General features: G+C 50.7%; 1 protein-coding gene across 18 annotated transcripts in view; it reads right to left on the bottom strand.

Annotated features, from left to right (window-relative positions):
• NCOR2 (nuclear receptor corepressor 2) overlaps window positions 1–12,382 on the bottom strand; it is a 213,762-nt gene that overhangs the window by 145,330 nt on the left and 56,050 nt on the right. For all 18 annotated transcript variants that reach the window (XM_071816031.1, XM_071816038.1, XM_071816039.1 and 15 more), the window contains exon 2: window positions 2,015–2,226. In XM_071816031.1, the coding sequence (XP_071672132.1) occupies window positions 2,015–2,119 (105 nt within the window). In that variant the 5' untranslated portion in view covers window positions 2,120–2,226. The remainder of the gene's footprint in view (window positions 1–2,014; window positions 2,227–12,382) is intronic.

Raw genomic sequence — 12,382 nt, 5'->3', positions numbered from 1 at the left:
TGTATTTACTTATATTATAATAGCACTTGCAGCCCTGTTCCGCTCAGCCCTGCACACGCGCCCAGGAAGTGTCCCAGGGCGCTTCCACACCCGGAGAAGGATCCCCGGGCGGATAAATGCCCGGTTCTCAGGAAAGGATGTCGTGGAAGGCAGCAAACCAGAACCAAACCATAGCAGATGCAAGACACGCCAGTGCCGGGTTGGTTTTGGCCTCTCCTGCCTTCCTCCAAACAAGCTCTCACTGTGCAAACACACCCCATGACAAAACTGACCTGGCCAAGACATGCAAGCAAATACCGCTGGCTTTAATATTAAACAGCGCAGTAACTTCAAAGCAACCGGGCTCTCCTCTCCCAAGCAGCCCCACCAGAGATCAGCTCCAGCCCTGGAGCCATGGCCCGGTTCCAGCTCACGGCGCCGCCGAGCAAGAAACACGTGTTTGCAAACAGCTGAGCGTGGCAGGGCGGATCACGCAGGGACACGCTTCAAGAGACGCTCCGTCCGTCCTCCCGAGGACAGGGAAGGGCCGTTGGGTTTGCACGGGGCTGGCGCAGCTCGGCACAAAGGAGCCTTTTGGGTTTTCCATCCAAAATAAAAAAATCTCAGCTCGGACCTCTCCTGCATCCAGACACCTCAAAGGTATCACATAACCTGGGAAGATTACACGCGGCTGTAAAAATAGCTTCTAGCAGCAAACGCCAGCAACTTCTTCCAACGTTAATATGACAGAATAAAACCAGCATTCACCCCAGCCAGAGCGCGGGGCAGGTCAGAGAAACCCAGAGAAACTGCCCTGCTTGGTTCACGCTGCTGTTGCAACACAAGGGGAAGCAGCCGGGGTTTGTAGGAGACAAGGACTCACACCCCGAGGGCAGGAGCCTTCCCCTCTCTGCTAAAATCCGTCACCGCACTGGGTACTGAGGTTTCTTTGGTTTGGCTTTAAAACACAGTTTTGCAACGACTGTAGATATTTGCTCACCTGGTCACATCCTCCTCCTGTTCGCGTTTCTGATAAAAAGAGAACCAGGACTTTCTTCTTGAGACAAACGCTCTCGTTCTGTCTCACTTCCCAAACACATTCGCACCGATGGAAGCAAAACTCCCATAAACTGAAGCAGGTCAGCGCGGTTCATACCCTGGATGAAAAGCCTCTTTGTGCAGAAGCACGCAGGCCCCGAGTGATCCAGATGAGCCAGCAAACGCAGCCAAAAGCTCCTCCTGTGCCCTCCTTAACGGTTCCATTTCACACCCTTCCCAAACCCCGGCTCTGCTGAAGCCCAAAGCGAGCAGGACAAGGGAATTTTATCCCTTCCAGGCTTTCAAGTCTAACTCTAAAACCTTCACAGCAGGAGTTTTATTGTTCAATAACCACTGTCAGAAACATAACCCCGAGCCAAGGTCTCCTCACCAACCCGTGTTACGAGCCGTGGCCACCTCGCTGTGACCCACCGAGAAGCAGCTCCAAGAGCAGCCTTACCAGTGCGTGCCGCACTCCAGCACCTAATAAGATTCACTTAAGCAGCTTGAGCTGACTAAAGCTGTTCCACTAGGGAGAGTTTTTTCCGTTAACTGCTTAAACCAAAAATATTCAACCATCCAGGATGAGCAAGCACAGATGTGAGTGACACAGCGCAGAGAGGTTGAATCCGGGTGAATTAACCTGTGCAAGCTCCGGTGCATTCAACATTCTCCCCCCAGACTAGTTGCTGCATCCAAGGGTGCTCTTGCCAGAAGCCAAACGGACTTGGGTGCTCAGAGTGACGAGCCACAGCCCATAACCACCACAAGTGCCGGAAAGAGGCTGGAAAGGGAGAGAAAAGCCGAAAGCACCATACGGAGAAAGAGTATCCCATGAGAGAGGAATGATGAAATCCCAAACCACAGGCACGGAAATGGGCTGATTTCCTCGTAACAGCCACATCCGAGCCCAGATGGGGACACGCCACAGCCGTGGGGACACGCCACGCAGCCCCTGCCCTGCCAGCAGGTAGGGAAGGAACGTGTCTCTCCTTACCGCGTGTGGCCGAGTGATCTGAACCGGGTAGGACATGGCGTGCGGGGGGTAGCGCGGCTCGGCGGCGCGCCAGCTCTGCGTCACGGGCTGCGTCGATCCAGACATGTCGGAAAAGCAGGCGCGGCGGCCGCCGCTTCCAAATCGCCGACAAAGGATTAGGAGAGCCGAGAGCTCCTCTTCATCATGCGCGTGTTTTCCACGTCACGCAACAACTGGAAGCAAACGGGAGAGAGGTAGGTTAGGATTCAGTCACCCACAGTTGCGCAACACAAAGATCAAGCCTTGGGTGATCACCAAACCCCGACCGCCCTCGTGGGCCTCCAGCAGCCCCGTTTTCCACCTGGCAAACCCCAGTGCCAAGTTTTTGTTCCTATCACAGCGAAGTCCAAATATGAGACTATTGCAAATCCATCCCAAGCGACCGCCCTGGGAGTCCTTCCCCCGCAGCAGTAGAACCAGGCCTACAAACCGCCGGCAATTTATTTAGGCGCAATTCAACAAGAGACTTGGAGATGGGTATTTTTTGGCAGGGAGAGGAGGGGTGACTTAGACCCCAAAACACAAGCTGGAGCTTGGGCACTTCAACACCCGGTCCACAGGCACAAGGTCCCTCTGTTCCTCCATCCATGCTTTTACACATCCACAAATGTTTCTCTCAGTGCCTTCTTTCCCCAGTTGGGGACATTTTTGCAGCCACCTGAGCCAAGCCCTGATCTGGGACAGGAGGGACAAGGGCACTGAGCTCCCCATCCACCCTCTCCATCCACAGGGCTACACTACAACGCATTAAAGCATGTCACACACCTGCAGTGTCACACACCTGCAGTGCCACACACCCGCAGTGCCACACTGAGGACCAAGAGCCAGAGAAGACACCATGGCCCTGAGGGTGTTTTCACAAACACCCATCACCCATACATTTGATGCTTTACCAGGTGTTGCAAGTCCTTCCACAGCTGTAACAAAATCTGGAAAACCAACAAAGTGGGAGAATTCCCCTCAGCCCCAAGCAGAGAGTTACAAACCGCTGATTTTTATGGATACTTCGCATAGTTTGTTTGGAGAGGATTTTAAGCCTCCTGCTTTTTGTCTGGATTTCAACAAAAAAGGTAACAAACATCTAAATGCTGCCAGTTTAAGGTACGCTATTATTTTATATTAATGGATAGATACACAAAGGATAAATTCCCACTGCTCCCTGGGCTGGGGGGATGCTACCAGGACCGATCTGAGCAGGGAGAATCCCTGTTCCCCATCTCCATCCCATGCAAAGCCACACACCCCACACGCCTCCTCCCCAGCAGAGCTGCATGTCACATACAGATTTGTGCCAACTTTTTGGCAGAACCCAACTCGTTGACCAGCACACCGGGAGCACCATGAGCTCCCCAGGTGCACAGCAGCCACAGCCAACGCAAATGCAACCAAAACAGCAGCTGGCATGTACAAAAAGTAAAAAGGGGATGGGAAATAGAAAGAAAAAGGGGAAGCGTTTTGGTTTTTTTGAATATTCTTTTGTATTTCTCCTGTGAGACCACAGATCGGCCCGTGCTGATAAACCGCTCGCTATCTGCTGCAGGCAGGCGCAGGCCCGTGCCGCTGGTTTGCTGACATCCCCCAAGGCTCACCAGTCAAAATCAAACCAACCCGAGGCAATGGTCCCCAGCGGGCTGGCACGACACGTGGGGCAGCCACGGCAGCAGAGCAGCCCCAGGAGGCCCCCTTAGAAAGAGGTCACGCTTGACAAAGTAGTGCTTTTCAGCAAATTCCCATCAAGGTCGAAAGATGAGAGACCTGCACAGACATCTCTGTGCTCCTGCCCAGGGTCAGCCGAGCCTCTTCGGCACGTACGGGAAAACACACAGCGAGGTTTGGCTCTCGGGGCAGGGGGAGGAGGGACAAGCAGGTCCCCTCCCGCTTTGGGCTCCATCCATGCACAGGAGCTGGGATTCCCCTGCACCCGCTTATCCCCACCGAGCCCCAGGGCTCCTTACCTGCTACCCCGGTGACCCAGGAACAGCCTGACCCTCACCCCAGATGGGGACAGCCATGGATAGAGCTCAGCATGCTCGGGGCAATCGGAAAGCCCCCGCGCACCCGGGGGAATTCACAGGCACCCAGAAAGCAGGCAGTGCGTATTTATACTTCCAGTATGACTAACCCCACTTCCCCCCGCGCTTCCGACTGGATGCGATGTAATCGCTGATTCCCACCCAAAGCTGGGGGCTGTGTTGGGAACACGTGCTTTGACGCCCATTCACCCCCCAGCTCTTCCTGCAGCCCCAGTGGGTTTCCATAGGGACAATTCTCCCCACAGCTGCCAAAGACACACACAGGATGCTCTCAAGGGCTCCAAAAGCTCGCTGGGATCTGCAGAAGTTTAAGGTACTTTCCTAATAACGGAACCAAGCTTGGACATCTTGGCTTGCAGCCACCTAAGAGTTAATTAGCACATGTAAATTATATCTATATATACACACAGTCTAAGGTGGGGGCCCAGAGCCTTTGGCAGCTTTCAGCAAGGCAACCGCTTCTCTGGAAGCTCAGCAGGTGGACCGGACCACATCCTGGCACCCGCCTACAGTAAAAGATACGGGATGATTTTTCTTCTTTCAAACTCTTCATATCAGAAGTTCAGCTTCAAAACTCAGCACCAAGTGCAAAGCCACAGAGCATCGAGCTCTAAAACAATTCTAAAGCTTTTTTGCTTCTGTCTGTGCAAAAAAACTCCCTACTCAAGAGGTACACACATAGGGTGAAATTATAGGGGCCAACAGACCCATCCTGCACCCACGGAGGTGCAAAGTGGGGGCACAAGGTCTTGCGGGGATGTACGGGTGCTGCTGGGCCACCTATCCCAGCCCATCAGTGACCATCAACTAATTATTTTTAAGAGAGGAACACAAACAATAGGAGCAGATTAATGGAAATAGAAGAGAAATAGCGCAGCCAGCCTCTTTAAATCTTTAAGATCGAACTGTTCGGTTCCTACTTTCCTCAGCTGATTTTGATGAGGAACAGACATTGTCTCACAGGAAAAGTATTTCCCCCCCAGTTGGAGTCTCCATCAGAGGCTGTTTTATCCACAGACCTGCGTTAGCCATTACAGCCCGAGGTACGAGATTTACAGCCTCTGATCAGGAACAGGAGAAAGCCCGAGGTGACCGGTCAGCCCGGCACCGGGGCTACAACAGGGACTGTGGAGGAGGCCAGAGCCTACAGATGCTCCTGTACTCAGTATTTCCACCTGTTTGGGAGACACTCAGGATCCTGCCCCACTGCTGGAGCATCCAAAAACACCACCCGTAGCAAGCCACCCCCTGCTCCTCCTCTTCACGTGCCACTGATGGTCTCAAGTCATTCCCCCCATCCGCCGTTCTCCCTAAGTTGCACCATGAAAGCACCGTACAAGCCGCTGCAAGTTGCTACAGGCTCGGCCGCACCAGAGCAGCTCAGCCCAAGAACCTGCCAGCTCCCAGCAGCCAACAGCAGCTCGGGTGTGCAGCACCGGGCCAAGCAGAGCCGTGTCCAGCCCAAAAAATGGGCACTGATAAGCTCCCGACACCCCACAGCGACCTACAAGTTCACAGTCTGCAGCACTTCGACACCAGGCTGTGCGTTTCTGTGCTGCTCCTTCAGCCCGGCAAAAACACCATATTGATAAAACCAGGACCGTGAAACAACCCGACAGGTCTAAAAGAAGGTTTTGTAATTAAATCGAGTTGCAAAAGATTTAATTAATGTCATTCAGCACGCTTGTTGTGCTTCAAAGTTACGGCCAACGCTCCCGACCGGCTCCGTGTTCCTCCACGAGAGCAGGATTCCCAGGTGAGGATAGAAACGTGGGCAAGTTGCCATAACTACCCCGTGTCAGTTCATCTGTCTGAAAGGCGAGAACAACACACTCCCCGCTCCCGGAAAATACCGGTTTAACCATCCTCACAAGAGTTTCAAAGACCCCAGTGAAAACACGCTGCTCAAGTTCAAAATAAACTGTTTTTTTTTTCTTTAAAAACCAAGGACTTGCTGAAATAAGATTAACAGAATATTTTGTTTCTTAAGTCTAGAGTAATGTTACTCAACTTGTGGTCTACAGCCCATGGATGGTCTACGGAAGACGTTAGGAGCCAGCCCACAGAATGACTGCAAAAGATCTTAGGAAAGGCAACAACCAGGACCACCACACTACACAGAGAAGGCAAAGCAGGGGAATGCTGCTAGCGCTCACCAGGGCACAGTTAATTGAGGAATATTGTAATTAAACATTAGCTTTGTCGTCAAACATTGAATGATGCACCTTTTTGGAAAAAACAACCAAGTTTCTCTACTCAAATGCTTGATACATGGCAATTTTTGTCTTCAAACGCATAAAAACAATGTATATATCCTCCAGTCAACTCATGTATTTTGAAATAAAAGGAGACCTTTGTTTATAATCAATACTGAGCTCTAACATTCACCTCCAAGAGACCAACCAACCATCATGCTTTAAATAGCCCCAGCAGAGCAGAAAAGCCCATTGCCCGTCAACATCCGCGGCACTGACGCCCCGTTCAGCTCTAGATCCAAACCAGACCCAAAAAGCACTCAGACATTTACCCCTTGGCTTTAAAGTAACAGTAGAAGCAAAAAATAATTAAGATGTGATGAAAATGCATAGAGAAAGGTTACCAAGAAATGCACCACAATGTAACAGTAATGGATTTGTCTAATCAATATGTGCATGAAATTTTCTTGGAAGACAGTTGACATTATAGGCAAATATTTCTATGTACTGTAGCTATTGAGTCCTTTCAATAGGAAAGCAGGCCCCGCGCCATAAATTTAGGGTTCTATTCAGAATAACAAAGACAACTATGTCAGCGTGTGCAGCCCGGGAAGCCACAGCAGCGTTCAATCACAGCGGGGTACAGAGGTTTTAAATTGAAATAGCAGCACAGGGTCAACAGGAAAGATCAGGCACACCCTGAGCTCCGTGGCACGGAGGAGAGGTTATTTCAACCCCAGGGGTCAAAGCTCATACCTGTGTGTGATCTCAAAGCATTTTCTTTGTTTTGGAAGAGTAGAAAAGCAAAGCCAGGCTGGCAGCATCCTGCACATCACGGCCAGACCCTGTGGTTCTTCACATGTGCCCCAAAGAGCAGGACCCGACCCCAAAGAGCGGTACCCAACCCCAAAGAGCGGTACCCAAAAGGCTCTCACCCTGTTCCCCAGCTCACCCTGAGGTCTGCCCATCCATAACCACCCTCCTCCCTCTGCTCCTTTGGCCAGATGACTTTTCAACCAGCCTAATTTCCCAGCCCAACAGTGTGGATGCACAAGCCGCGTATCTGGGGGAAGCAGAGACCCCGCAGCACCATGAGGGAGCTGCCCGGGGCAGGATGTCACCCTTGAAAAAGGTACAACCAGTCCCTAAAGCCACAAGGGGATGGCAGAAGCTCAAAGTCCCTCAACCTCGTTGGAAACCTCTGGGCTGCACCAGCCGTCCCACCGCAACACGGCTCCGGTTCTGAGCCCCCACCAAAGGGGACTTCTCTGCCCTACTCCTGTCGCAGCCCGAAGCAGCGAAGCAGGATTTGCGACTTGTATTTCTCCTTTTCAATCTTTCCAAGCTATTTTGGGCACGGGCCCCGTGTTTAGCTCTGCCCCGAGATAACCTTCGCCAGCATTTGTGTGCAGATCTCGGCACAGCAGCTGTGCAGAGCAAGGTCAGAGGGTTGCATTTTGCCAGCATCGCTCCCGGTTGTGTTTCCAGAGGCAGGTTTGCCAGACAGGCTGCTCTCGGCAGCAACACGATGCTGGCCCAGTGCTTCTGGCAGAGGAAAGTGCGCGCCAGCTGCGGCTGGAGCTCCTGCCACCAACAGCCCCGCTCAGAACCCGACTCCCCGTACCATCACCCTGTTCCCCTGGGGCACATGAGCATCTACCACCTGCCCCTACTCTCATTGATGAATTTTCCCCTCCTAATTGATTAAAAAAAAACATAAGCATCACTTGGAATTTGCAGCTGAGGCTGTAGAAGCAGGCGGGTGACCTGTGGATCATCCGGACAGCGAGCACATCAGCAGGGATGCGATGGGAGCTGCTCCCGTGCACAACAGCATCGCTGCTCCGGCGCCAGGGCACCCTTTTCCACACCGGCACACACAACCCACAGCTCCTGACTGCCGGCTGCAGAATTAACACCCAAAAGAGACATTTCAAATAATTAAAGATACTGAGGAGAGGGGAAAAAGAAACCCCCACAAATTAGAAAAAAAAAAGGGGGGTGGGATTTGTATCCATGCACAGGCCGCTCATGAAACAAAGGAGTTATTTTAGGGGTAGGCTGGAGATAGAAAGCAAATTGGACTATGTGAGGGCTTTGTTGAAGATGATGTGCAGTGACAAATGGAAATGCCTGGAGAGGAAATTAAAACAAAACAAAACAAGAAAGCAAACATGAAACCAGGCGGCACTGGGACTGCAAAGGGAAACAGGGCAGGAGAGCAGGGGAGGAACGGGAAGGAGCGACGGTCAAATGCCAGAGTGGGGCAGGTAGAAAGGAGACAGGTGATGAAACCAGAGCAGGACAGCAGAACTGAACAGCACAATTCATTAGTAAGACTCCAAGGATGGAAAAAATACTGAAAATGCTCTGTTTTCTGCTGAAAGCCCAGCCCAAAGCTCCACATACAGAAATGCACGAGTTGAAACTAAGAAGTGCATTGGCCGGGACAAGAGGGGCTGCAGAGGCAGGCAGTAACTTCAAACCAACAAAAAACCACGCAATTCCTTGCTAACATACGACAGCGATACAGTAACCACAGGGCTATTTTAGCCATGCTCCCAAGTACACTAAACAGCACATTAACAACCAGCGCTGGAACAACATCACCACTACACCCACTGGCGGCTCCCAGGAGCAAACCTAACCCCCCCCCCCCCCCCCCCCCCCCCCCCCGACTACCCAGATAAACAAGGCTTTTAAAATGCAAGGCAGATTACAAAGCACCTGCGAGATTTATTTATATATTTAGCACAGAACACGCTGCTCATTTGATTTTCAAACCCTTCAGTTCGCATTGCCGCAGAGACAGGTCCTCTGATGTCTCGGGTACGTTCATGAAAGCCGGGGGAGTCATCTCCTCGAGATCCTTTTGTTGAACAAATTACTCAGCTCCGGAGTGACATTTTCGATTATTTACATCCTGAATAAAGAAGGGAAATTCATTTTCTGGAGTTCCTAAGATAAGTTCTTTGAGGCAGATTGTACCGCTAAACATTTTCTCCTTTCGCACGTTCCCAATTTCAAAGGCGACAAAACACCTTTGCCTCCTAAATTATTCCTTTTCTTTCATGATCCTCTAATGATTCAGGAGCCTGAACTTCACACGGGGATCTTTGAAGAGCACCGGCTGCCAGCATAAAAGCCAAACTATTGTGACAAACTGCACAATTTTATGCCTCCATAGGAAGACACGCGCAAAGGAACAAAATTACCCATGGGAACCGAAACAAAGCCTGCAAATAAATTAAATGACCTGTAAACTAAGGCACTCAAAAATATATGAGATGCTATGCAGCTGTGCCATAAAATATCACTAAAGAAGGGAATCATTTGGGAGCGGGGCTGTTTTCAACAAACCCGTTTTACTCCAGGTTTGCAAAGCAGTCGCTATATGCACCCAGCATGGAGGATGGGAACCTAAAGTAACGCTAACTGCATCGCTTGTGATCGTCCGTCAAACACCAGCTCTGAACCCTCCACTAGGCCCTTCTCCTAACATCCCCCAGGTAATTACTAGCAGATAGAGTCAATTTTCAGCCCAGGTTAATAACTGAATTCCAGCCATTTGTTCCTACACGTTGCTGCTGCTTTCATTTCTCCCCAGGAAAACAGATGAGAAGTTCAAGCTCGCTGGTGGCCCAGCAAAGCAGCCGCTCATTAGTTCGGAGCAGATCAGCCGGAGAGACAGGTCTAAGCGGCAGAAGCCATTAATTGGGTATGTTCTGCTTTCCTTGTCTAAGTAATTAATAGCTTCTAGACAGAAAGTCAAAGCCTCTCTAGAGGCATCAAAAAAAAATTTCAACATTTGCATACAACGTGTAGCACCTCGCTGGACAATTTGCAGTGAGGGAATGGGGACAGGAGAACGTCACCTCCACCTCCTCCATCCCTTCCCAAATCCCCTGGACCCAAACCAAGAGCGCATTTCAACAGGAGCCCTGGCACACGGTGAGGGCAACGCAAAGGGCTTCACCCCTTCTGCAGAGTCGTACCCTAAAAACAACGAGTCCCGCACAGCTCCCACAACTTCACTCCAAGGCAAAAGCCGCTTTGCAGGAGCTAAGCTTTGGGTTGTGTTTCTACAGACAGGCTCACAAAGCAGATGGGGATTCCCGATGTGTTTAATAACCGAACCCCCACAAACGGGATTTCGGTGCCTCCCTGCCAAGCTCAGTCCTGCTGACAACAAGCTGCCCAGAGCCCTCGGGGAGGCCCCAGCACATCAGGAGTCCTGGCTTCCTCACCAGGACAGCTCTCGACCTGCAGCCTGGCCCTTCTCCTTGTCATTTGCCTTTTCTGGGCTTGGAGCACCACTTCTCAGCCTGTTGTTCACAGGCTCCTGGGAGCCTGTGGGCTGGTCTGAAGGAGTCTTTGAAAGGCAATGGGAATTCCTGCTATGGAGATAGGAAACATGTTGCAGGGTCCACTCTTCCCCGGGGAAGCAACAAGTGCAGCAAGATGGGGTCAGAACCTGCACTGATGTACCAGAGGGAGGGGACAGCTTTGCCTGGTTTCCCAGCAAAAAACCATTTCAGTCCGCCCTGATTTGCTATTGCTGAACTAAAAGCTATTTATTAATAATTAATACTACTAAAACCAAAACAAACCTCAGCTGCCAACATGAAGCTGTTCCTCAATGGCCCAGCTCACTGCTGCCGCTGCACAGGCATAAGCAGGTACCTCCCATCACTGTCACCTACCTCCCATCATTGTCATCGTCACCTTGCATCTACGTGCCCTGAGGTTGAGGTTTCAGATGGTTCCTCACCCTCTAACCCTTCAGCCACACAACAGAAACAAAAAAACCCCAAACCAGCACACAAGGGCAATGTGTGACACAAAGCAATCGCCATCAGCTGGGAAACGCCTCTCCTAAGCAAGCAGAAACACTAACACCAAGTATTTACTTGGACAAAACTGGTCTGGACAGGAGCACTGGGGATGCCAGCAGAGGGAATAGCAGAGTCATAGTCCCAAGGTCAAATATTGCTTTGTGTGGAGGTACAGAAACAATTTACAGCATAATAATCTGAGTCCATCCGGGGAGGTACTTAAGGATGATTCCCAGCACCTTCATGCATTGAGCTTATAACCTTGATGAAGGCCTCAGATTTAAATTAAGATGAACTCTGGTTATCCGAGGCAAGAAAAACACAAACATGCCACTTCAAACTGGGAACAATCCAAGTTTCTGTATTTTCCTTGAAAATCCTGTGGTAGATTCAGGGGTGAAGGTGCTTAACACGTCCACGTGTATTAGTATCCATTCCGTGAACATTAATACAAAAGTATGATGTACTTTACAAACTTAGAAGGATTGTTTAAACAAGGAAACACTGAGAAAAGAGATAATCCTCCCATTTTTAAATTGCAGAGAAATTTTTACGGACACAAAACCATCCCCACTGTCCCCCCCACATGCTTTACCCAGGAAACTCTGTCCGCTTTAATACGAAACACTTGGCCACAATTTCAATCCATGCAAGAACTGCTCGCCCTGCAAAAGGAGCAACATCACCGTCCCAACAGCTGGGAAATAGCGGTTTCCTACGCAATCACTGCCAGACCCTCCCAGCACCTCCTGGCGATGACCCCAGCAAAGGCTGCTGACTGATGTGTGCAGGCAGGGCAGGGAGCTCCTTAGTCCTCCTCCCACGGCTCTGGTTTAAGGGGTGTGGAATGGCTTAATCATGCCCCTCAAGGCAGGAAGAAGTCACTTGTCTTTAAATACTCGGGTTTTTATTGAGTTAACATGTTTTAACAAGGTCAAGGTTTGGAGGGTAAACTCCTACTCAAAGGGGAATTCGCTGCTTCCCCCCCTTGCAATTCAGCAGCATCTGAGGCCAAAGTTAAAGTTACAAACTTTCCAAAGACAAATCAAGAAAATAAATATTTAAGCAGTCAGAATGGGTAAATAAACCTTCAGTTTCTTCACCCTCGGTGTCCAGAGAAGCACCTGGCACTGGAGCTCAGCACCCACATGTCCCCACGGGACAGAACCAGCAGGACAACGGGGTGGCTTTGCCTCCTGTCACCTCCTGCTCGGTGCAGGGCTGCGCTCCTGCAAACAGCCCCCCAGTTTAAACCCCTGTGGTCTG

Source organism: Patagioenas fasciata, chromosome 17 (assembly GCF_037038585.1).
Source record: "Patagioenas fasciata isolate bPatFas1 chromosome 17, bPatFas1.hap1, whole genome shotgun sequence".
NCBI classification, from domain to species: domain Eukaryota; kingdom Metazoa; phylum Chordata; class Aves; order Columbiformes; family Columbidae; genus Patagioenas; species Patagioenas fasciata.
Note: the sequence above shows the minus strand (reverse complement) of the source record. Positions and strands in the feature narration are given on the sequence as shown.